Source organism: Blennius ocellaris, assembly GCF_963422515.1.
Source record: "Blennius ocellaris genome assembly, chromosome: 17".
Lineage (NCBI taxonomy): Eukaryota > Metazoa > Chordata > Actinopteri > Blenniiformes > Blenniidae > Blennius > Blennius ocellaris.
Genome location: NC_137666.1, coordinates 8,007,315 through 8,031,445, shown reverse-complemented (window position 1 = coordinate 8,031,445; position 24,131 = coordinate 8,007,315). Strand labels below are relative to the sequence as shown.

Here is a 24,131-nt window from a genome sequence, read left to right as displayed (position 1 = left end):
ATTGTTGATGGCTTGATTGTCTGCGTCCAGCTGCACGGAGGAGCAGGGAGAGGGAGAGAGGGAGGGAGAGGGGGGAGGGAGGGCGGGGAGAGAGCGGCAGACTCACTGACGCCGGGCTCGGAATTCTCCCATCCATTGAAAGAGAGACTCGATTGTGTCCGGGGCCTTTCCGACAAGCACCTGATCCCTGCCCAGACACACTAGTGAGTGTGTGTGTTTCGCAGATTTACGCACTGGGAACTCTGGAATCTGCAGACAAGCGCTGGATAGCACAGTGAAATTAGTCTGCTGGCATTTTTTTTTTAACAACTTAGAAACAACTTTCATAGTCAAAATATATACGAAGTTACAAAATGCTTTCGATCAAATGAGGATGGGATGTTTTATATAGCTGTAGACGTCCAGTCCCAAAACTCCAACGCTCAGTCACTGTCCCAGCAGTCCCTCCGTCAGCAAACAATTATTTTCCCACCAGACCTCGGAAATTTGAAGCAATATTTGTCCTCCCCTTGACATATTTAAGACAGATATTTGAGGTCAAAGTCTTGTTTGGATACTCGGCGCCACTCACGCATATCTTTAAAATAGCGGTGGATCGAAGTCCTGTCTCACGGTTCAATATTATGGTTTGCTCTAAAGTGAGGTCACTGAGTGATCTTGTCATACAGGGTCAATGGTTGTGCGGAGGAGGGAGAGGGTACCAGGAGAGAGGCAGTCCCTCCAACATCTGTAAATCCTCCGCGTAATGGGGAGGATATGTCCTGTCGTGCGTATTTACGCACAAATGTGCCCGAAATTGAGATAAGACTATTGCCTGCTGGTAGCTGTCTGCACATCGCGAACATTATTGTGCAGCATAATTTATCAACCGGAGCTTATAATGTCAATATTTATGATTAAATTAATAAACTAGCCTTCTTGTTGTTTCTAACTTTGTGGAGGAAAAGGTGTAAATGAATATCAAACCTGATTCTTTGTCACTTTTTATGAACTGATTTATCTCTGAGTCATGTTTTATAGCCATTGGTATAAAAAGTAGAGCCTTTGCAAAGTTGATCTCGTTGATTTCCATGAGTGCCAGGAGGCGCAGGCAAAGCAGCGCGCAGGCCGCCGAGTATTTTCGGTGAGTGACACAACCGGTCAGCCAATCTGAGCTCCGAGCGCCTCTGCTTCTCTCCACTCCGATGGTTCACGGGGGAGGGCGGGCCGTCTGCCAAAGAGGGGAGTGCGCGTCGGGGTGAATGGATGACGTCGGGAGGCTGGCGCCAGCATGTCTGGGACTGGCGCGTTAGATCAACACAGCTGGGCCGGGATAGGACACACAGCTGGCTCAGGCCTGCATTCCTCCACAAAACAGGATTGTGAGAAAAGGGGAAAATAAGACCCAAATAGGAGCAGTACGGAGCGTGCTTTGATGTAAACTAAAATGGAACAACACTTGGAATTGTTAAAATACAACTTTTATGAAACACTTTCACCCAAAAAGCGTTCCGATTTTGGCCAATGATTTGACAGCTTGAGTACATTAAATCTCACCACAACAAGATATATAGCTATATTATCACTCAATACATATGGAGAAGCAAAGGTACTCTAAAAAAAACAAAACAAGGAATAAACAAGGAATCTGTGTTGATTGGCCTACATTATTATTCAAAAAACACTCTTGCCAATTGATTCATTTTAAAAGTCACCAGTCTGACCTTTTACCCACATTTGACTCTTTTCTGTTTTCGTCTTGTTGCAGTGTGTCCCAAAATGAAGAAATCTCTGAGATGTTTCAGAATTACCATAGGTCTGAATGGATTTGTACAAAAGAGGCACAGTATGATAAAGAGATGTAATTTGTTGATACAATATAGACACAAAGAGCATATTTTTCCATCCACGTGTGCCCTGTAAACAAAAACTGGACATAAAGTAGCTAAAGAAATCATTTCAATTTATCCATGCCTTCTATTTAATAGTATGAGTATTGATGTGAAGTAGAAGGCAGCTCTCTACACTTTGTGAGGGGGGTTCTTGTACACTCCCGATGTGGTTTTTATGAATTCTGTCGATTTCTAATCAGCCACCACCAGAAAACGATTTCTAAACTAATTGATTGACAGTCGCCTTCAGGCTTCCTTGCCTAATTTCCTCATTCCTTCCAGCCCCTCCACAAGGTGAGATCGACCAATCGTGTGCGGCCTGTTCTTGAACACCGACCAATCAGTGCGCGGTGCGAGAAAGGGGGCGTCAGCGGGCGCGTGGTGTATAAAAACCTAACCGTACGCCGCTGTCACGGCACTACTGTAGCTGTCCGGGGACACGTTGACGAGGAGAGGAAGACAAATACAATCAGCAACTCGCATCCAAGAGATTTATAGATATCGACCATGAAAGCCATCAGTCCCGTCCGCTCGGTGAGGAGCTGCTACAAGGCCGTGTGCTGCATCTCGGAGCAGAGTCTCGCCATCAGCCGGAATAAACACTCGTGCGTGGACGAGCCGGTGGGCGCGCTGTGCGACATGAACGACTGCTACTCCAAGCTGAAGGAGCTGGTGCCCAGCATCCCGCAGAACAAGTCCGTCAGCCAGGTGGAGATCCTGCAGCACGTGATCGACTACATCTTCGACCTGCAGATCGCGCTGGAGGCGGAGGACGCGCCGGAGATGGTTCTGTCAATAAAGGTGAAGGGGATGCGTTAAGATTAAATGCATTTAAGACTGTCGGTAAAAAATGCCCCGTGCGTCTGCATTACGCGTCAAATGAGCTTATTTTCAGCCTACAGCTAGATTCAGGGTGTTATAGAATATTGTTTATAAAACCATATCGATCCTATTTTCTGTATTAATTCTTGACTTGAACTGTTCCCCTCTTCGCTTTTCCAGACTGCGGATATTACTCGCAATTTCTCCAAAGAAGAAGGGAGATTGTGCCATTAAAGCTGTGGACGAGAAATCACGGTGAGCGTTTGTCTTCTGATGAGTATCTTCTTAATTAAATAAAGGCACACAATGGATGTGTTGCTGGGGGTGGAAGGGTGGTGGTGGTGGTGGTGCTGGCGCCCTGTCTTCCGGCTAATTCTCAACCATTCGCTGGGAATCTGCTCCATCTGTGTCTTGTTTTTGAGTCTCAAATCCCACGAGTTAAAATATAACTTACAAAAAAAAAAATACCACAGAGAGAATAAGTGCAGGCATTGATGTGCTGAAAAATGAAGGTCTCCCTTCCCTCCACATTCACCATGGTTGCCAATTAGACAGGCCAATGATTGTGTAGCGGATTCATTGCTATCTGCCTGGGGTTAATGAAAGTTCCATGCTCGGCGCCAGTCTGTCTGCTCCCCTCTGCAGGGAGGGAGAGAGGGAGGGCGAGAGGGAGAGATCTGACTTCACTTTTCTTCCTTTCTCTCCATGCAGGTGCAGGGAAACACATGTCTCCACTTCACTCCGGGCAAGAGGACAAGAGGGGCAGAAAGGGTGGGATAGGTATTTGGGAGAGAAGGAGAAGGAGAAGAAGAGGGAGGAGGAGGAGGAGGAGGACAACGACGTGGTGGAGAGTTTTTAAAGAAAGAACAAGAATAAGTGGACTGTTTCCTAGATGAGTGGGGATCAACAGTAGTGCATGAGCAAGAAAACAGAGACTCATTCTTTGGCTCCTGGACAGACAAATCAGCACACCAAAGCAGAAGCCAGAATTGGAAACTGAAAGCGACAAGCTTTGTATGCCTTCCTCTCCATCGTGGAATTCCCGATTATAGATAGAAGTAGAAATGTTGGTACATTGTCGTTAAAAAATTTTTTTTAAATATACTACATTCCAAACAAACGTTCTGACTGATCTCCACATCCAACCTGACCTACAGTGTCTTGTATCCCCAAAATGTGTTTGTTTGTTTTTTCCCCCACATGATCTGCAGACTGTTCAAACCTTTCTTTAAGAATGTGTACATATCTGCTATGGGTATGTAAGGTGTGAGTCACTCTGGATGTTGGTATTTTTCTTTGAATGGGAGTGTGAGTCTTATTAGGTATAATCAGAACTCTATACTAGAGTTGATTGTAAATGTTTGTAGGGATTGTGGTATTTCTACAGACAATGTGCTGTGAGTTTCATAAACTCTATTATGTATTTTACTTTGTATGTTATGTAATGAAATAAAACGGGAAGTGAATAAGCTGACTGGTGCACTTTATGTGAAGGAATGAATGAGTTTGAAGTATGTATGTTCAGATGACGAGGGTGATGCTGACTGGATTTTTTTTTTGGAAGAAAGAAATGCTGACAACAGGATGTCTTCAGATGAATCTTGTGCTCGACTTCTTGGAAATCAAGCAAAGGGAGTTTCCTGTGACAACGATTTTTCCATTGACAGTAATGACAACAGATAATGGTTGAACATCCTTGATGTGGCTATAATGAAGGATGTGAAGTGACAGTCCTGATCATTGATCTTATTCAGGTCAGCGATCAAGATCTAAAGTATGTTGAATAGATATTGGAACTTTAAGTCGGTAACTGTTTATAACGTAATTTACACAATAAGCGGTTACTAACAATTAAAAGGAAAACGTGTCGTAGTACAAAAGTCTAACTGGAAATTTTACTTTTGCTCTGGAAAAAGTGAACAAAATCCTCTGGAGGATCCGTCGGACATTTTACTTTGCGCAAAAAGCTTTTGAGCTTTTCACTTTATTTATAGTCCATAACTGAACGGAGAGGCAAACAAAAGTATCATTCTTCAATATGTTTCAGAGGAGTTGAACAGGATGACCCACTTCTTTCGATTCACTTCTAATTATGATAATGCGCTGCCATCTAGTGGTCAAATGATGTTCCTGCCAGTTATAATGCCTGTCTCTTCAGACAGTGGAATAAACATTTTTGAGAAAGAGCAACATGTTAAAATAGTAATGCTTTTATATTAGGAATTCACCAGCTGTTTTCACCTATAGTAATCTGGGATAAACTCCGGATAAACTACCTCCCATATGCTGTCACAAAAATATTGTATTAGTAATTTTCGATAATCGCAGTCAAAACTTTATATTGGACCTGTCATACAATACAAAAATACTTCACAATGCATTTCTGATAATCTGACCATATTTTGTAATCTGCCCACTGTATATACATAAATAACTGGCGACAATATAAACCAAATTAAAACTTTCAGTGAATATTTGTTGTAGTTTGTTCTTTTTTAAAGTACAAGTAGAATGCATCACGATGAATGGATGCATGTGAAAATCCCATTCAGCAAGGAATAACACAAAATAAAGATTTGGAGCCATGAGCAAGGTTTTTAGTATATTAAATATCCAGATTTATTTATGCTACCACCGTTACAGCTCACCCAACCGACTCAAAACCTTTCAAATATAAATATATATATAATAAAGAAATATAACATAAACAACAACACACATAAGCACACATTAAAATTTCAATTCTTTATGAAAAAGTTAATAATTGAATATCTTGTCACAAACTTCGATTTTCTGACTGCAAGGAGGTGTAAAGGAGTGGAGAGAGAGCATACAAACTAATGAAAGCAATCATGTTTGTACCTGTTACTACATTGGTTTTTCATACAGACATTTATTGATGGGACATGAGGATGATTGGCTTAAAAGTAGACAGCAAAATGTTGCTTTTTGAACTGGAAAATTGAGAACCTCAATACTTGAATGTCATCAAACACCATTACAAGACCTTTATTTACATTTGTGACTTGTAGATATACGTATTAAAAACATTAATAATAATCCCTTTGTCTAACCTTTTCTTGACCACATTATAGGTGTCTTGCAACAACAACAAAATATTTTAATCTGATAGGTGATGTTTTCTGTAACTGTTATGAACTCATTGCAGTTACATTTAAAGAAACAAGAAAAAAGTGAAGTGGCCATATGTGGTTACCTGTGTGTGCTATATGTGGCAAAAAAACATTTGTATAATTTAATTTAATTTAATTTAATTTAATTTAATTTAATTTAATTTAATTTAATTTAATTTAATTTAATTTAATTTAATTTCTAAATAAATAAATAAATAAATAAATAAATAAATAAATAAATAAATAAATAAATAAATAAATAAATAAATAAATAAATAAATAAATAAATATAAAATCACGTACTCGTACAGGCCACCAGATGGAGGTGTTGGATGACAAACTTTCAGAGTAAACATACGATAAGGTCACAGTCCTCCAAATGTCAAATTCGCCCTGTGAATCTTGTAGAACCCTCAACAAACTATTTGACACTACGTGTTACTGTTAATATCATAACAAAATATACAGTGATGTAGTAAAAACACACACCACCACCAACAGAAAATCTAATAAATTGGCTGATCTAAAAAAAAAAACCCACAATGAATGTTTGGATGTGTGTGTTTTCTTTTTGTTTGGTGTCATGTGCCTGATCACAACAACTGTAAAAGACAATGTAGTGTTTGCAAATCTAATGATATCCACAATGTCTTTCAATTTTGAGGTAAAAGACCAAAACATGACAAACATAAACGCATACATTTGTGCCAATATATTCTTTTACGTGAAGCCAGTGTCATTAGAAAGATATTCCCAAATATAATTTTTTTCATACAGCATATTTCATGACATGTGATTCTTCATAATGAGAAGATATCTTTATACATACACACACTTACATTTGTGGATGTAACAAAATACACAATCACCCTTCACTGTTATTAAATGATATTTCTTGGCGTACTTTAATAAGTTGTTTTTATGTACTTTGATTTATATCATGCAATATACTTTGGAAAGAACAACTTTTTTTTAACCTCTTTTAATGATCCCTCATTATATTTTGACAAGAAAATGTCTTCTAATCCATTTTTGAGAACATGTTGTTTAAACATGTCACTTTAAAAAAAATAAGTTTGTATTGTGGAATATCAAAAAAAAGAAGATGGATTAATGGCCCACTGATGCACCTCAGTGGTATAGTTTCAATGGAAAATATTGGTGATGAAAAACTAAAACTGATAAATTACGATCAAGTTCATGAGTACAGCAAATTATATAATTTTCCTATTCTTCTGGCTCAGCAAAGATTTTTGAAAATTAGTTTGTTGAACATTATATTGAACAAACGTTTCAGTTTCACATCATCCTGAGATACATTTTAAAATCATATCTAATCTCATCCTTTAGTTTATTTTGTTATTCTATTCCATAAGATGATGAACAGACATCTCAACCACCTGCTAATTACAAATGATCACATCTAATCCAGTGTAATGAGCAAACAACAGTGTCAGCTTTCTCCTCCCCAACTCCAGTTTGTCAAATATTAAAGTCATCGCCACAATTCTGAGAGAACAAGTTACCATGTACTCAAGCATTTAAATAAAAGTATATGATTCCATTTGTACTACAGATAATTTTTGGCCACGACAATAGGCTTGTTGTAGTTGGGAGTCCACTTTATCTTCGCCAATGGGGGTCAAGTCATACGGCTTGGGTTTGGGGCTGTGCTGATGGGGGAGGGGGTGTTTTCTTTCAATATCTCCTCTGAGCCAATAAGCAAGAGTGCTACTAAGTGAATCCCATTATTATCGACAAACTCTGGCCAGCAACACCTTGCAGGGGGCCACAATGCAATTTAATTTATTGGTGGGTGAAGGCCCATGTGAACAATAAATATTCTCTTTTCTCACTAAGTTGCTCTCTGACAGATGGTAATATCTATATGCCTGATTTCATATTATAAACACTCTGTCCCATTGCTTCTCTTGGTTTTATACATTGTTTGTGTGCGAGCAAATTATTACAGAAATTACCCACCATAGTTTCAATTCATATATTGAAAGGCAGCTGTGTTTTTGTATGCTTTGTCCATGAAAAATCTGTGATAAAATTTATTAAAACATGACTTGATTGTAAAAATATTGAGTAAGCTGGATAAATAAATGCTTGTTTTTGTTTTGTGTATGGATCACATAATGTGTTATAATCATATATAATGTATGTACTTTTATTGTGTGTGATTATATAGTCTGGACTGGCCATTGTTTGCATTACAAGAACATCATGTACTTCAATAGTGCCCCTGTTCCTTTAAAAAAAAAAAAAAAAAAAAAACCGGGTCCTACCTCTACGCAACTGTTTTATGCAAATGAGACAAGCCGAGCGTGCCGGCAGCCAATCAGGAGCGACTCCCAACCGCGGGAGATCTAAATTTCGCGGGAGCGAGTTTGGCGCTAAAACAGGCAGCACTTCTCCACCTCTTGTCCTCTTGTATGGAGAGAGAGGAGCCGTGAGGCGGCCGGACTGAAGCCATAAACCGGGTCGGATTCAGCCGCAGAGGAAGTCACACGAAGCCGTAAATCTCCAACACGACTTCAAGCAGGACACGCCGCTGCCGGACTTTTATCATTCCGGATGTTTTAAATATCTTATTTATTTTTAGGGGACCATTTTTCAGAACCGGTAAGGCGAGTTTCCCCTCCACTGTGACACCGGACAAAGGATGACATATAATAACGTATACCTGCTTACTGAACGCGCTAACGTGATATATGAGGAAGATTCGTTTCTCTTGAATGTGTGATTTCTGCATTTTGCATTGCAAAAGAAAGCGATTTGAGCCGTTTGTTTTGCCTTTGTGTGTTCGTATAGTGCAAGCTTCGCTTTCAAGCGCAGTGTGGAATGAATGTTTCTGCAAGTTGCTGGAGCCTCCCAGTATTACAGATCGGAATTGATTTCACGCTGCTGCACCAGAACGCCTCATCTGACCGATCCGGTTCTATTCAAGTTTTACTCAGGAAAATGATGCGGATGCCTAAAGGCGTCTCTCCGGCGGTGGGTCTGCCCTGCTCCCAGCAGAAGATGAAGGCTTTGTCCGCTGGGGGAGTGAAGACGGACTTCTTCAGTACCGGGCTGTCCAGCCCGCCCATGCACACGGTACCGGCCGGATACTTCACCCAGATCTGCAACACGGCCGCGGCCGAACAAAGAGCCAACAGCCTGTACTCGACCCCCCACGGACCGGAGGCTAAACCCATCAGATCATCCTCCGGGAGGCTGCCGGTACACACACACACACACACACACACACACACACACACACACACACACACACACACACACACACACACACACACACACACACACACACACACACACACACACACACACACACACACAGACACAGACACAGACACAGACCTGGGAAATCATTCAGGATATCCAGTGGTATGCATGTTCTAGCAGGGCGCATTGAAATATGTTTGGACTTGATAAGCCATAGAGGGGCCACTGTGACTGCTGTTCTCTCTCTCTCGCTCTTGCTCTCTCTCTCTCTCTCTCTCTCTCTCTGTCTCTCTGTCTCTCTCTCTGTCTCTGTCATAGTCCAGCTGTAGCTACACAAACCCAGACAGCCACTGTGTGTACATGACGCTTAGATGAAGGACCAGAGGAGGGGGGGGGGGGGGGGGGGGGTGGGGGCTTGATAGTGGCCCCTCTTTTGTGAGAAAAGAAATATGCATGTGTGTGAATCCCCTCTGGTTGGATGGCTTTTACACCACCAAACAATGCAGAGGAGCAAGGCCGGGCTGGTGGAGGAGCGACGCCTCGTGCATGCACATATCCTCTGACACTATGCGGTGATTCAGCTGCTCCATCTGCTCCCGTCATTGAGGCCATACAGGACCTCCGTAACCTGTTTGTGTTCTGCATTAGAGCGGCGGAGGTTAGAGGTCACGACCGCACAACTGTTATTTACCCCGAAGCTCAGAAGAAGAAGTCCAAAGTTGTTTTGCGATATTAAAGAGTTCTCCCTGTTTGAATTGAGGCGACTGTTTTCCACTGGGCCAACCTGAACGTGTGTGAGTTTAACTACAGTTTGGGTTAAAAGGGGTTAGAGGGGGGGGTTGAAGGGTGTACATGGTCTCCAAATCTCATGTTAACCCCTTGCCCTGTGAGCCTGCGTTCACTAATAGGTCCTCCAAGAGGATTAGATGGACGTAAGTAAAGGAGGAAATAGGCTACCACCTGGCTCATCATTCGCCAAGGTGAATGTCATCATTGTTATCTGTGTGGTTTTTTTTTTCTTTTTCATCATCATTTCTACAGACATCCATCTGGTTCCTGATCTAATCCAGCATTAGCACCACTTCACATGACATACCGTACCGAGAACTGATGGTGGCTGGGGTTTGTTATGCTTTAAACAATATTGTGAAAAGTTGGTGAGAAGTTGCAGATAAAAAGGCATCGTGCTGTGTTGTGGTTGTTGTTGTTGTTGTTGTTCAGCTATGCCTCGGCGGTGTACGGCTGTTTTAATTTCAGTCGAGGTACATTTTAGGGAGAAACCAAGTGGTTGCAGGTTTCAAAAGCTCCAATATGATGAAACTTCCTCGGGCCTTTTTCGGGAAATTACCGAAGTCTTTTAACTCTTGAGCTTCACATGAACATCGTGGTATTTTTACGGGAAGGGAAGAAACCTCTGCTGAATTACACTTGAATACGTTGACCTTTCAGCTCGTTGTTGTGTACAACAGTATAATACAGGACCTGTTGCATTGTTGCTGACTCATTACCAGTTAAAAAAATATGTTGCAAGTAGCAGGATGTAAGATACCCGATGAGAAAGTCAAAGTTTGTTTCAGTTCACAACCAAACTTGAACACAGCAGTGTCGCCTTCCTGCACCTGCTGACCCTGCAGCTTTACTGCACGCTCAACTTTGGGTTTTATGCTTTCAAACGTGTTAACTCTTCATGTACTGCTCACTTCTGTGAACTCGAACAACAACCACAGGTTGTTGGGTTGTTTTTTGTGTGTTTTTTTCAGCATCTCTCACTGGGAAACGGCCTGAACGAGAAGGAGGCAATTTACAAAGTCACTGGGTGCATGCTTTCTGAAGCGCCCCTGGGAAGAAGTTAATATTTGACCGGTTTCGCTGTGAACTATAGTGAAAGGCAGTGGTTCAGAGAGTGGTATGTGAACCTGGCCTGATGATAAATGTGTCATTCTGTTTCCTTTTAGTTTCATAGTGAATGTGTTATAATGGTCCAAGCAAAGTCCAAGGAAGCCCTTTATCTCGTTGAAATGAGAGATAATCAGGCCGTCCAGTGGAATGGGATCCATTGTCAAAAGAAGTAGTGTTGCAACAAAGAAATAGTCTACCAAACACACAGATCCCGACTGTGGGTGTACGTATGCAGTATGACAGCGACGCTCTCGCATCAGACGTCGTCTTCTGAACTCGACGGCGCCGCACATGAATGGATTTATCTGTTTGATATCCTACAAGAAAATTTCACTGAAGCCAAGTAGCAGTTTGACCACAACATGCATCTGCATAATGTCGTTCTGAAACAATACCCCTCTTCTTCCCTGCTTATGTCACATGTGCGTGTGTCCAGACCTTCAGCGGATTGCGTACAATCGGCCGCTGTAGCTTGTCTCTTTATGAATAAGTCATCCTGCCTTTGTGTTGTTGTTTTTTTTTAAGTTACTTTTTTTTTTTCTCCCTTGAAGCTTGCACCTCTTGCAAGAGCATCCTCTCAACCAGTTGCAATTCTTTGACTCAGCTTCCGGGAGCCCCTGGGCTTTACCCCTCCACTCATACTGGAGTGGAACATCGCTCACATTTCCCACTGTATGAACTCGCCCTGCAGCTCACCTTGGTTCACCCCCGACGTCCTGAACAGTGGGAGTTTTGCATTTCAAAACCCCCCCAGCAGCATAAACTGGCAGACCCTTCCTTCTGTTTTGTACCTCTTCTCAGGCTCGTTAGCCCCACTCCTCCTGAGGGCTTCCCGGATGGAGGAGGTAAATATCTGTAGGCATACTGTGACTTGTCTTTAGCTCGGGTGGAATCCGAGTCCCGTGCAGCCTGCCGGGTGAGGTTTGTTGGTTTGAGGAGAGGCCCGGCTGCAGAAGCGTCACACGTGACTTTTTTTTTTTAGTGTCTGTGAATATCCACTGTGGAGATTTCCTCATCGCGGCCCGGGCGGCGGGGGAATGAGCCAGACAATGTACAGCAAACGGTAGACGGCCAGCTTGGGCGTAACTTTACGAGCCGGCAGGGTGAGGTTCCAGCAAACGTGAGGGGAGTGACCGAGTCGGTCCAGGAGATAAAGAGCTGGTGATCAGGGTAGTGGACTTGGGCCACCCATTTTGAATACATGGGGGAATTATTCAGTGTGCATTATGGATATCTTCATGTCGTCCTTTGTCAAACGTGACCATTTTCGATAAACTCGGCACAAAATAAGAGGAAACTTTAGTTTGGTAAATTATTTTTTGTTGTGACTGGGCTCCTGACAATAAATCTCGCATACTGGAAGGGGAAGTAATCTTCAGTTTGGTTCGATGGCATCATGGGCGCAACCGACAGTCTGCTCTGTTCCTCATAATCGTAGCTCTTCTTAATTGGAAATAATCACTCCATCCAACCGTTTGAGATTAAATGCCAATAAGCGCTGTTGCAACAAGGAAATAATCGACAAACAAACAAAGTGTCTTCGCTTTCAGCGCGTAGTTTAACGCCACTTCCCCCTCAGTGAAGTGAAAAGTGTCGTAAGTTTGTATAAAGCGTGATTAAAAGCACTGCATGATCTTGTGTTTGTGTAGTATGGTTGACTCACCACGTCCAACCCTCATGCAAAAAAAAAAAAAAAAAAAGAGAGAGAAAGCACCGCGGCCCCCACCCTAACCCGTACAGCTGCAGGGTGAAACCGTTGGTTCCCTTTTGACGACACGTCACCCTGCCGCTGACTCAAAGCTGTTGCTGGGCGTGCGTGGAAACGTCGACATGCACCCGTACGTTCAGATCGAGGAAGTCGTCAAGAGCTTCACTTCATTTTGTGTGTCAGATTTTATTCCCCCCCCCCCCCCCCCCCCCCCCCGTGCCGGGGTCACATGAAGGATTTGAGAGTCAGCAAAAAGCTGACGGATCGCCTCCACTGCTCACGCAACACCTGCCACAGCTTGTACACAGTCCAACCGGTCTGTTCTGGTCTTTCACCGTGACCCCAAGTGGTTTGACGGATATTTGTCACAACTCTTAAGCCAACAAAAAGTCAACGTCGAATCGCACGCGGCTTCATTTTCAAGACCGACAGCTATTATTTGGTTTCCAATGTGGCTGCTCTCCCCAGTTTCTTTAAGACTCCTAAATCCTCTCCGACAACAGTTTGTACATTTGGCCTGCGCCGCTCCAGATGTCGCCTGTCAACAGGTGGACATGTCAGGGAGCACACTGGGACAATGCTGGCCTTCATCACCCCCCCCCCACCCACCCACCCACCCACCCACCGTCCTCACTGACCCAGGCACATCCACACATGCTCAATCAATTCAGCACCTTTCTCATCTCTGATAGGGAAAAAAAATATATATAGCATTAGCGAGTTAAAGTTGACCTCACGAGGGGGAAAAAAAAAAAAAAGGGAACTATTCCCAGCAAGTATTTGTGAAGAGCCTTGAAGGATGGAGGGTGTGAGGCTACAAATTACCCAGCTGTCCGAGGCATCAAGGTGAAATCCCACGCCTCGCTCGCGACGTCGACCAGAGCCGGCGCACGGTGTGAAAGTTACTGATTGACTGCAGACTTTCTCATCCGTCGTAAACATTTGTTGGTGTCATTAACTGGGCAGCAGGAGGTCGGCTTGGCAGAGTGTGGCGGCCCTTTTTCCTTTCAGATTCACTTTTGTTTTGTAGCTTTGTTGCTATAATGTATTGACCAACATGCGGATTTATTGTGTCCAAAGTTCACCTCGTTGATTTTGATTGAAGCTGCGTTCTTTGAAGTGAAGGCACAAAAAATAAAAAGAGGAAAAAGTGCATCTACCCACAGCAATACTCTCTGAGTGCTTTACACTGTTGACCGCGTTTTGCCCATTCCCGCACATGGAGAGATGGGGGGAATTGAACCACCAACCTGGTCTGGACGACGTCCTTGCTCTATTTCTGTGTGGCCGTGTGGAGGATCGGAGTGCTTGAGCCGTAGAGATGTGGCAGAGGGGGAGGAGAGGTCAATGAGTGACTTCCTGGAGTTTTTCAGGCGGCAGGTCGAGAGCCTCCCAACCCCCGCCTCCTCTCTCTCTCTCCCCCATCCACCCACAAACACACCAAATCAGCCCCTCTTGAAGTGCCTGGGAAAGTGTGTTCGGCGGCGGCGGTGGCGGGGGGGGGGGGGGGGTTTGCTTTGTTCCTGCACTTGAGGGTTGTTGGCACATTTACGACACAGCACTTTTCAACAAGCCCCTGTTTAGACCTTTTGCCTGCATTTCTGTCACTATTCCACTGGCGGTCTGGACGGGCCTCCACACTACTGATGATGAACTGGATCTTTTTGACATGTCAACATATATAGACATTTGTTCGTTTGTTTTTTTCCAAAACCCTAGTATGATAACTTTTACTATTCATGGTTGTGTGTTCCCATAGTCAAACAAAAGTAAGTTTAAATCGGATAAACACATTGTCGGTTAATTCTACTTTCACCCTCTGTTTCCAGGCAAAAAGAAAGCTGGATCTAGAAGATCCTCTTTATCTGCCAGATTTCCGCACACCAAAAGGCAAAGGCAGCGTCACCGTGAGGATACCCAGCCCAAGAAGTGAGTACAATGTTGGTGATTTTACACTTGTAAAACAAGAGCAACTAGAAGTGGTTTTATTTTCTTCTCTGTGGCAGTTAAAAACACAAAAAGAAAAAAATAAATAGGATGGCAGTAGACGAACAGGGCTGCATTTTGTCAATTAAACTATAATTTAAAGACGGGAGATAAATACAGAAAGGCAGCGGTTTGGTAGTTTGGATGATTGTTGCTTTGTGAGTTAAAATCTCAGAGAGAAAAAACAAGCCATCAAGTCTTTTGAGCTCTTTTTGAAGCTATTAAATGTATCAATTGAATTGAAAAACTCAAATTTACATTTGCATTTATTTCCTAACATCTTATTTCATAAACTTTATTGTTTATTTGTGTGCTTTAATCTTGGGCATTTTCATTCATGTAAATTGAATTAAATGCTCAATTTTGACAATCAGATGTGGGTTAAATATAACTAATGCTTTGAGTAGGTTTTTTTTGTAGGTTTACTTTTCCTTGTAAATATAATGAATTTAACTAGTAATTTCCACTGCTTAGATTTATGTTCAAATATAGTCAAAAGCTTTAATGTCTCATTTTGAAAATGTACTCAATCAGTCCTTGACCCCCTAATGCACCTAAAAAAATATATTAGATTTTTTTTTTTATAGTAAATAAACACAACAAATATTTCTCTACATATTCAAATTTTGCATTTTTCCATCTTTGCCCACAGCTCCGAAGTCGCCAGGCGAGCGGACGCGGTACGACACCTCGTTGGGTCTGCTGACGAAGAAGTTTGTGGGTCTGATCGCCGAGTCTCCGGATGGAGTTCTCGATCTGAACTGGGCCACAGAGGTGCTGGAGGTCCAGAAGAGACGCATCTACGACATCACCAATGTCCTGGAGGGAGTCCAGCTCATCCGGAAGAAGTCCAAAAACAACATCCAGTGGCTGTAAGCAGTCGTCTTTAATTCAAATTCCAAAGGAAGAAGTCTCTAAGGTTGCAAATCCTGAAAAAGATTGAGAACTTCAGAATACTGCCGAGGATAATATAGGCAGGATTTATAAATAGCTCCACTTGTCATTTTCAGTTTTTTTAAGCTCACTCATTACTATTTTAAACCTCTACAGATGATTTGGAGTTACAGTGAAAGGATCAAATCAACAGAAGTTAATAATTATTCAGACTGAAGCTGCAGAAGTTGAAAAATTGAGGGTTTTCTTTTTGTTTCACTTTCACAGTAATTTAGTTTTTGACTCAAAAATATATCTAACAGCCAATAACATAATATCTGCCAATAATGTAAAAATGTTGCCCTTTTCCTATAAAACCTGTAATGTATTAGCTTTATAATAGTGTAATAAGTTATGGTTGAAATAACACAATAAAAATTGTATTTAATAACTGCAGCCAATGTTGTATTAATACATAAATAGCTGTATTTCTTGTTAATAAAAGGTGTTTTGAAGGGTTTTTTTCAGTTTGGGGTGAGATAGTTGCTGGATTCATTCAATGAGGATACACACTCTGTGACACTTGTAAAAAATGTTTTATTACTATTTTATAATAATATTAGCAAGTTATTACATTCACAATGGCCAAAATCTATACTTTATTGGGTCACCAGTTGAATCGTGGTGGTACTTAAAAAAAAAAAAAAAAAAAAAAAAAAAAGTACAGATTCAACTTTTTTTTTTGTTTTTCCAAGTCTTTTCATACAAGTCTGAGAGTTTGTACACTGTGCTTGATCACATTACACTGTTCAACTGTAACTAAACACATTTTTATGGTATAATTCAACATGTTTAAATGTTTCTGACTGTTTTTGCTCATGAACACGTGTCTTTAATAAAATTACAATGTACAAGTGCCCCCTAGTGGCACCCAGGAAACACTGTGTGGTGGAAACACAATGTTAAAGCAGTCAGTTAGAGTTGTGTGTGTGTGTGTGTGTGTGTGTGTGTGTGTGTCTGTCCAGGGTTGGAGATGTATTTGAAGGTGGCACAAGCGGAGGGCAGAAGGGCCGAGCCCTGAGGAAAGAGCTGGGAGACCTGGAGAAAGCGGAGCGATGTCTGGACGAACTCATTCAGTCCAGCACCACACAGCTCAAACAACTCATAGAACACAAAGACAGTCAGAGATATCCTTTTGCAAACGTTACCGGCGTTGTTGTCTCGTCGCCCTGATCTCACACACACACCCTCACGCTCTGCCGTTGGGTTGCCTTGACCTCGGGCTGTACGCTGGGTTACGTCACGTATCAGGACATCCGCTCCATCGCCAGTCTCCGCGACAAAACAGTCATCGTGGTCAAAGCTCCCACCGAAACCAAACTGGAGGTTCCCGACTCGGCGGGGGTGAGACAAACTTGAAGATTTCTTTTTTTTTATCCACATGTGGAGTTTCTGGCTCATGAGCGATTTTGTTTCCTGATCTCTCAACAGCAGTCTCTACAGATCTATTTAAAAAGTAAAAATGGCCCCATCGAGGTGTACCTGTGTCCGGAGGAGGGTTTGGAAGATGCGAGTCCTGTCAAGAGCATCGTCAGCCCCAAAAAGGAGTTCCCTCAACCTCTCGGCCCTCCGCCGGCAGCAGCCATCACTCCTCAGAGTTACAGCGTCAAAGAAGAGCCAGTCGACGGTGAGCTGTCTGAGGGGTCCTGTACAAAACACTGATGGTCATTTTATGAGCATGCAAGAAGACAAAAACACTTATTAGAGCTTAAATTGTTGTAAAATATGAACAAAAGCCCTACTAAACGTCTTAATAGACTTGATTAAGCTTATAAATGTGCTCTAGCAGCCATTGTCATGGTTGGGAGTAACTTGAAATGTAATACAAGTAAAACAAGTATATCTTGCATAAAGAGCTGCTTTCATTGTCAGTCGCTTTTCAAACAGGCACATTTATGAATCAATCGCCACTTGTTTTCAAGTGCATTCTGGGTGAAAAGCATGTTTGTCGGCCCAATTTTGACTTGATTTCCTTGTGTGTTTTTTGGGGGTTTTTTTATTTGCCAGTTCACTGGAAGTCGTATAGCTAATATAAATAGCAATTCATTGAAACCTGATATTGATAAGACATCCTTCCATTCTTCCAACCATATTCAATATTTTAGCCAATTCAAAGCCTCGGGAACTCATTACTAAGAAAAATTTAAGTAAAACAATAGAACGCAAGGAAAATTATTAAGAAACTCTTACTACTTTTCCATTTAAATGAATTCATTTTCAAAACTAGATGCTACTTTATGTGGGTTTTGCTTGATTTTGCTGCCTAATCAAAGAAGAGATTGATGGGATCTTTCAGACTTTAAGCTTGACGTTTGTTCTGAGTCCAAACAATGAATCCCTCTCTGTCCCGTTTGCCCAAACACAGTCTGCGTATCTACAGCTGCTGCCGCCGCCGCCACCGCTTCGTCCTCAGCTGTGACGTCCAGCTCCTCCCTGCTGGACGTGGAGGGTCTCCTGGGCCTCCCCCCGAGCCTCCTGCAGATCACCGAGGACCAGCTCCCCGGCACATCCTTCACCTCAGACCCCAACACTCCCTTCGTCAGTTTCTCGCCGCCTCTGGACCACGACGACTATCTGTGGAGCCTGGAGGACAGCGAGGGCGTCTCGGATTTCTTCGACACGTACGACCTGGGGGACTTGTTGAGGAGCTGAGGTATCGACGGAAGAGCAGGAGGGGAAATATTACCATGAACCAGGAGAGGAATACACTATGAAGCCATGACTCGTTTTTGCCATTGCCTGTTTTCATGTGGATCTCAACACAGGATGGACTTCCTGTGCTTATTTTAATGATGTGAAAATGATTAGTGCATTTTGTAAAGTTGATCAAACTCATAATGAGGGAGCTTAAGGAGTCGGCCATGTCTTTCTCCGTTAGAAAAAAAACAAAAAAAAAAACACTGTTTGAAAGAAATATTTTGGTGATCTTTCGGATTTTCCGCAACAATTAAAAATGAATCACTTCAAGGAATCTCGTATGAAATCGAGGTTCATCAGGTTTTCAGGAAGCCTTTATCAACCAACTCAGGAACCTTTAAAAAAGAAAAAAAAAATCCTTTTCCAAAGTTTGCGTTCAAATTATAGTGCCAGTCGTCGGCCTGTAGGGGGCAGCCTTGTATAATGTCAGCTTTAACTTGCAGCGCAGCTTTACAGGATTCAAACACTGGATGAGAGTAAAGCTACAAATCCATTAGGAACTCAAGCACAGGGTGCTTCACCTCTCACCAAATCATTAAGCTGTGAATTGTTAATACCAGTCTGGATCCACAAGCTTGAGAATACAGTCCTGGGTTGTCTCTGATTGCTTTTTTTTTTTTTCTTTCCTCCCTTGTCTTAAAAGCAATATGGAGCTGCCTTCACGTGCAGGCTGTGACCCAGAGGTAATGACTGATAATGGCTACCTTTTGTAAACACATCCAATCTTTGACTGAACAGGAGGGTCTTTCTCTCTTGTTCGTTGGGCAGCTTTGTTTCAAATCCAGCTCTCTTTTGATATTAGTTCAATAGTTGGGTTCAAAAGGTGTTTCTATTTTTTTATTATTGTATTTCTTAGGAAATAGCCAAATATTAAAAAAAGAAAGAAAATGCAGCATGTGTGTTGCAGCTGTGAGGTTAATTGCTATGAAGTTTAATTTGAGGAGTGATTTCTTTTTCCTCTTGTTTCAAAGCAAATTTTATCTGCCGTTCTGTCAAAAAATGACAAAATGAGGATTATGTATGTATTTAATCTTCAGGTTTTAGGTGCATCTGTGGGTGTGTTTTTTTTTTTTTTTTTTTTGCCCACATGGTGCAACACTTAAAATGTCAAAGACATGATCCCGAGGTCAGAGCCCATTTTTTGTTAAACTTCATGATTCATTTTAAGCGTTCCAGAAATTAAAAAAAAAATAATTTGAATTTCATGCTGATGTATTCTTTGGCTTTCCCTCTACACTGCAGAGATAAGCTAGCTGACCTGTCCTAACAAAACTTGAAAATGTGTGTTTGTGTGTGCGTGACAGTTTGAGGGACTCTGGTGTTGTGGTGCGGTTTGTGTGTGTGATTTTACTTTGTAGATTAGACAATGTGAATTAAGTATTTGTAGGGTTATTTTTGTTTTTACTTCACGAGGATTATTATTTTTTTGGTATTTGTACATAAAGTGTTTTGTATTTATACCTATTTTTCTAAAATTTTGGACTGTCTTAATGACAATTCAGCACTTAATATTTTGTAATATTGTGTGGTCTGTTTGATGTTATTGAATAAATACTGAAGCCATGGTTTATACAAGTCTGTCGTTTCTTTCATTTTCAGCAATTGTCGTGAATCAACAGTTGTGGAAATGCAATCAGGCGTGCGTGAATAGGTCTTTTGTAATCTCCTGCACCATTTCCCTGTCGTGTGATCCTGCAGCCGAATTTAAGGTATCATTGCATTTTTTAAATCTTTAAAAAAAAAAAATCGAAGCACTATCTGGGGCTACTGAGGATAACGACGTAATAAAAAGTGACATTCCCTGAGGAGGCGACAATGAGCCGACATGAAGAGTGACAATGACACTCAATGAGCCACAAACGCATTCAGACAGGTGGACAAAAAACTTGCATCGTGCTTTGTGAGCTTGTTGCTCTGGAAACAGGCACACAAAGAGGAATAGACCTCCAGGGGGTCAAAGTTCAGTGGGTCATGGGGGTGGTGGTTGCGTTGGTGCATTCAAAAGGCAGAAGACATCTTCAAGAAAATATACTGCACATTGTGTGAAGGAGGCCTGTTTGCAGGACTTGGATGCAACTAAAATGTCTTTATAACATGAAGATTGCGTAGGACAGCTTACTTCGCTCGATGACCATTTAATTTAAGTTAGAAGGTTGATGACCGCTGGACATGTGGAGCTTTGACATGAAGGAGTAATAAACCCTGCTTCTACATGTGGACTGTCACTGCAACAGATCTCTGTGTTTAAAACAGAATGAAGCGCCTCCTCATGCCAAGTGTCTATTAACAGATGTTGCTCACAACAGCTCATGCGCTTGACGAAAGGTCACGGATTGAAATGTCAGGCGACGTATACACACACAAACTTAGCATTGGCTGTGTGGTTTACACTCTCTGGTCGGAAGCAACTGATCCAAAGTTCTTAATTTGCCTAAAATTCAACAGTTTTACGATAAAATTTACTTCTTTTTTTTTTATGTGTTTTTCACTCTATGAGCTACTGGATATTTCAAATTACTGTCACAAGAAAAGTGAAGTGTCTTATTGCCTATGGATCAGCCTGCAACAAAACAACAAGATAAAAGAAGAAAGTCAGGACTTCAACCAAAAATTCCAACATTGTGTGAAACACTATATGTGCTCCCAGAGAATTGGAAGACATAATGTGGTTTAAGCTCTGAGAGACGTGCTGAAAGAGCACGACAAGTATTTGCTTCTGTTTTTTTTTTAAAAAGCAGTACCAGTTCAGTGTGTTTCAGACCTTAAACAACGACACAAACTGTATTGAAAGCTGCTTTGTTTGCATGAATGTCTCATTCTTTGACAGAATAGTGCAGATTTCTCTCCACTGGCGGAGAATATTTTAGCAGATAAATGAGGACGAAATAGATAATTGGATGGGGGAAATAGTGTGAAAAAAAAAATTCAAACAACTCAAGTGACACTGTATGAATCACAAACAAGTTTGACGAGTTGTGTCCAGTCTGGAAATGTTCTTGTTGCCACATCAACTGTGGTGTTGAAGGGCGGGGTGAAAGGGCAGGTACAGTAAAGTTGCCAGCTGAAAAGTGACGCCACAGAGGATTGCAATGGCGCTGCACTGATCCTGCTCAGTCACTGAGAATGGGATGACGTATGTTTCCAAAACAGAGGCTGTCCCTCGAAGCCAGAGGATTTATTTAATGCTGTTGTGCAGGTTCTTGAGCCAGATTGTCTTCTACAGACGCCCCCGATTGCTTCAATCCCTTGTGCTTTATTCCAGTGGGAAGCTCTGCATTAAACAATAAATCGAATGCCTCTCCCTTTTCTCCAATCCTGCTACTTTCAGTCATCCGTGTCGATCCAGAAGAGGGGGTATTTTTTACGGTAAGCTTGGGCCTCTTGTCCTGACAGGGGCAGTAAATTGATAGCGGGACCACTGGAGCTGAGTCAACAAGCAGGAAAAACTTTTTTTTTTTTGGTGGGGGGGGGGGGGGGGCTGTTAGAGGACCTTGTGCAACTTTTCTTGGCTGCTTGGAAGCGAAGCAACTAGGAAATCCTGGCAGCTGGTAATTTTACTGGAAGATGCAGCTATGATCTGTATGCATGTGCGTCAGAGTGAAAAAGAGAAGGTGTATTCGGCGTACTTCATTTCATCACACCCAGAACTGAACGGACAAAAACGTATGAGAGGAAAACAGGGGAGAGAAGGCACTGTTAGTGACCACAAAGAGGGGGATTTATCAATGGAAGAAAAGAGTTGATAGGATGGGAAAGGACAATAACTACAGAGGAAGGAAAAGGGTGGAGAGAAGAGGAGAAAACATGAAGTGAGTCACTGCAGTTTATGAAAGCAGACAAGTGAAGTTCCACTTGTTTTCCCCATATTGTATGTTCTCCTCCACCACACTTTGTCTCTCTCGTGTTTTCTCTTTTTTTAAATTATTATTATTTCAACAAGAGAAAGCAATTTATTGCTGTCCAGTCCCCCCCCCCCCCCCCCCCCCCCCCCCCCCCCGTCCTTGGACTTGCGTTCCTCACTATATGTTAGTTCACTGCCTGAGCAGACCGGTTTGCTCGGTTTTACAATAGGACCCAAGACTGGCAGGCACACAAAGGCTTTGCTTCTTTACTAGCGTCTGCAAGGAAACTGAAGGAGGGTATTGTCAGGACGCTGCAAAGCATTACATCACCTCAGACATGCATGCAAATGATTTGTGCATGCAGGCGTATGCATGTTACACACATAACACAACGGCAGATAAATATTTTTGTAAGCATGTTTGCATTTGTTTCTGTTGGGTTTTCTCTTCCTTTCACAAAGGTTCACACACACATATATAGACATTCAACATAAACAACGAGTTCGTGAGGCCCAACTAAAGTGGGTCACCAAACCTATTTATGGGGCTCTGTTTGTCTCGTGACCTCACTTCCTTGAAAGTGTGGTACTTTTTTCAACACTGATTCACAGTTTAAGGAGGTTTTTTTTTTCTTTTACGGGCAATAAATCTGGAGACTTTGATTCTCATTTTGAAATGCGCTCTGCCTGAACTTGCACAGATAAACATGAATGGTATTTGTTTGTCTCGCCAGGTCTTTTCACTTGATACTTATAAAGACTGTGTTTGGAAAATGGGGGAGAAAAAAAAAAAAGAACCCTTCCCTTTTCAGCTTTCAGTTTGAAGATGATGCTTGTGTGCAGCTACGCAGCAACAGTATCCAATGCTGTGCAGGACAGTTTTATTCTGGTCGGGCAAGAACCTTCTGACACCACTGTGAGGACATGCAGTTATTCAGCATTAAGTAAAAACACAGAACAGCGAACTATTCAACCACTGTTTTTGTTTCGGTTAAAACGGTCACGATAACCTCAAATTGCCTTTTGGGCTGGAACTAATTCAGCGTTTCCTTTTCCATATAGGCAAATATGTGGTTTTTGTGGTGAACAGAGCCTGTGTATATAATGTGCTTCCTAAAATCACCCATCTGCACTTCAGAGTGTTTTGTATCACGGCTCACCCCGAGGCAAGGTTCACTGATACGCCTCCTTTCTTTGAGTTGACAGGCTTGACAATGGAAGGCATCCAGGACTGATGCTGTAAACACAACACCGGTAGGCTTTTTTCTTTCCCCCTCTGCATGCGCATCTTCTCTAATGCACCAAGTCTATTTCCACCCCCCACTTGTCGAATTAGTTCAAGAATTGTTGTGTGGACTTCAGAAAACCTTCTTCAATGAAAACGACTTTTCATGGGATGAAAGGGAAGAAGGGGCTTTGGAGAGTCGGCCAAAGAGGATCAAGGTGCAAAGACCCAATGAGGCATAACACCTACAGCAGGGACAACCTTTGATCACACTGAGTACCACAAAATGTTCATTCTGTCCACAAAAATGCCAAATTGCAATAGATTATCGAGCAATGTAAAAGGTAGAGTGAATAAAATGATACAAAAGAGCCATAAATATCTGTAAATCTCATTTATTGAATATAGATGCATGTGTTTGCACATTGTACACGTTGTTTTGCAGTACTTATTGGGTTTCATTGGGCTTTGTACATTGTCAGGCTGCAAGGAAAGCAGACAAGGGCTGCATGTGACCCTTCAACTGCTGATTAAAGGGCATTGCCCATAAAACTGACTCACTTTTAGTTTTCTTTCCTCATTTTCAGCTTCCAATTCTCACCATCACACAATTCTACAAACGAACATTGTAATAAATTGTTAAACGTAATTAACGGCTGACAATTTGTCTGGATATGTTAAATTCTCTTTCTCAGCACCGTCAGCTCGCCCATTGAAATCCCTCCTCAGTTTCCTCTGTGAATGAGGCTTTCTGCTGATCCATGGCGACCAACACTCGAGGCTC

General features: G+C 42.0%; 2 protein-coding genes across 2 annotated transcripts; both read left to right on the top strand.

The window, feature by feature from the left end:
• The first annotated feature begins 2,300 nt into the window (after nucleotides 1-2,300).
• On the top strand, nucleotides 2,301-4,164 carry id3 (inhibitor of DNA binding 3). Its single transcript, XM_080513238.1, has 3 exons — nucleotides 2,301-2,672; nucleotides 2,874-2,948; nucleotides 3,405-4,164. Exons 1-2 carry the CDS (start codon nucleotides 2,379-2,381, stop codon nucleotides 2,925-2,927), a joined length of 348 nt encoding a protein of 115 aa, XP_080369364.1. The 5' UTR covers nucleotides 2,301-2,378; the 3' UTR covers nucleotides 2,928-2,948; nucleotides 3,405-4,164.
• A 4,177-nt stretch (nucleotides 4,165-8,341) lies between these two features.
• On the top strand, nucleotides 8,342-18,236 carry e2f2 (E2F transcription factor 2; the record flags this gene model as incomplete). The annotated part of the gene is made up of 8 exons (XM_080512618.1): nucleotides 8,342-8,455; nucleotides 8,781-9,055; nucleotides 14,495-14,594; nucleotides 15,304-15,523; nucleotides 16,550-16,727; nucleotides 16,812-16,928; nucleotides 17,016-17,211; nucleotides 17,950-18,236. Exons 2-8 carry the CDS (start codon nucleotides 8,795-8,797, stop codon nucleotides 18,234-18,236), a joined length of 1,359 nt encoding a protein of 452 aa, XP_080368744.1. The 5' UTR covers nucleotides 8,342-8,455; nucleotides 8,781-8,794.
• Between the last annotated feature and the right edge of the window lie 5,895 nt (nucleotides 18,237-24,131).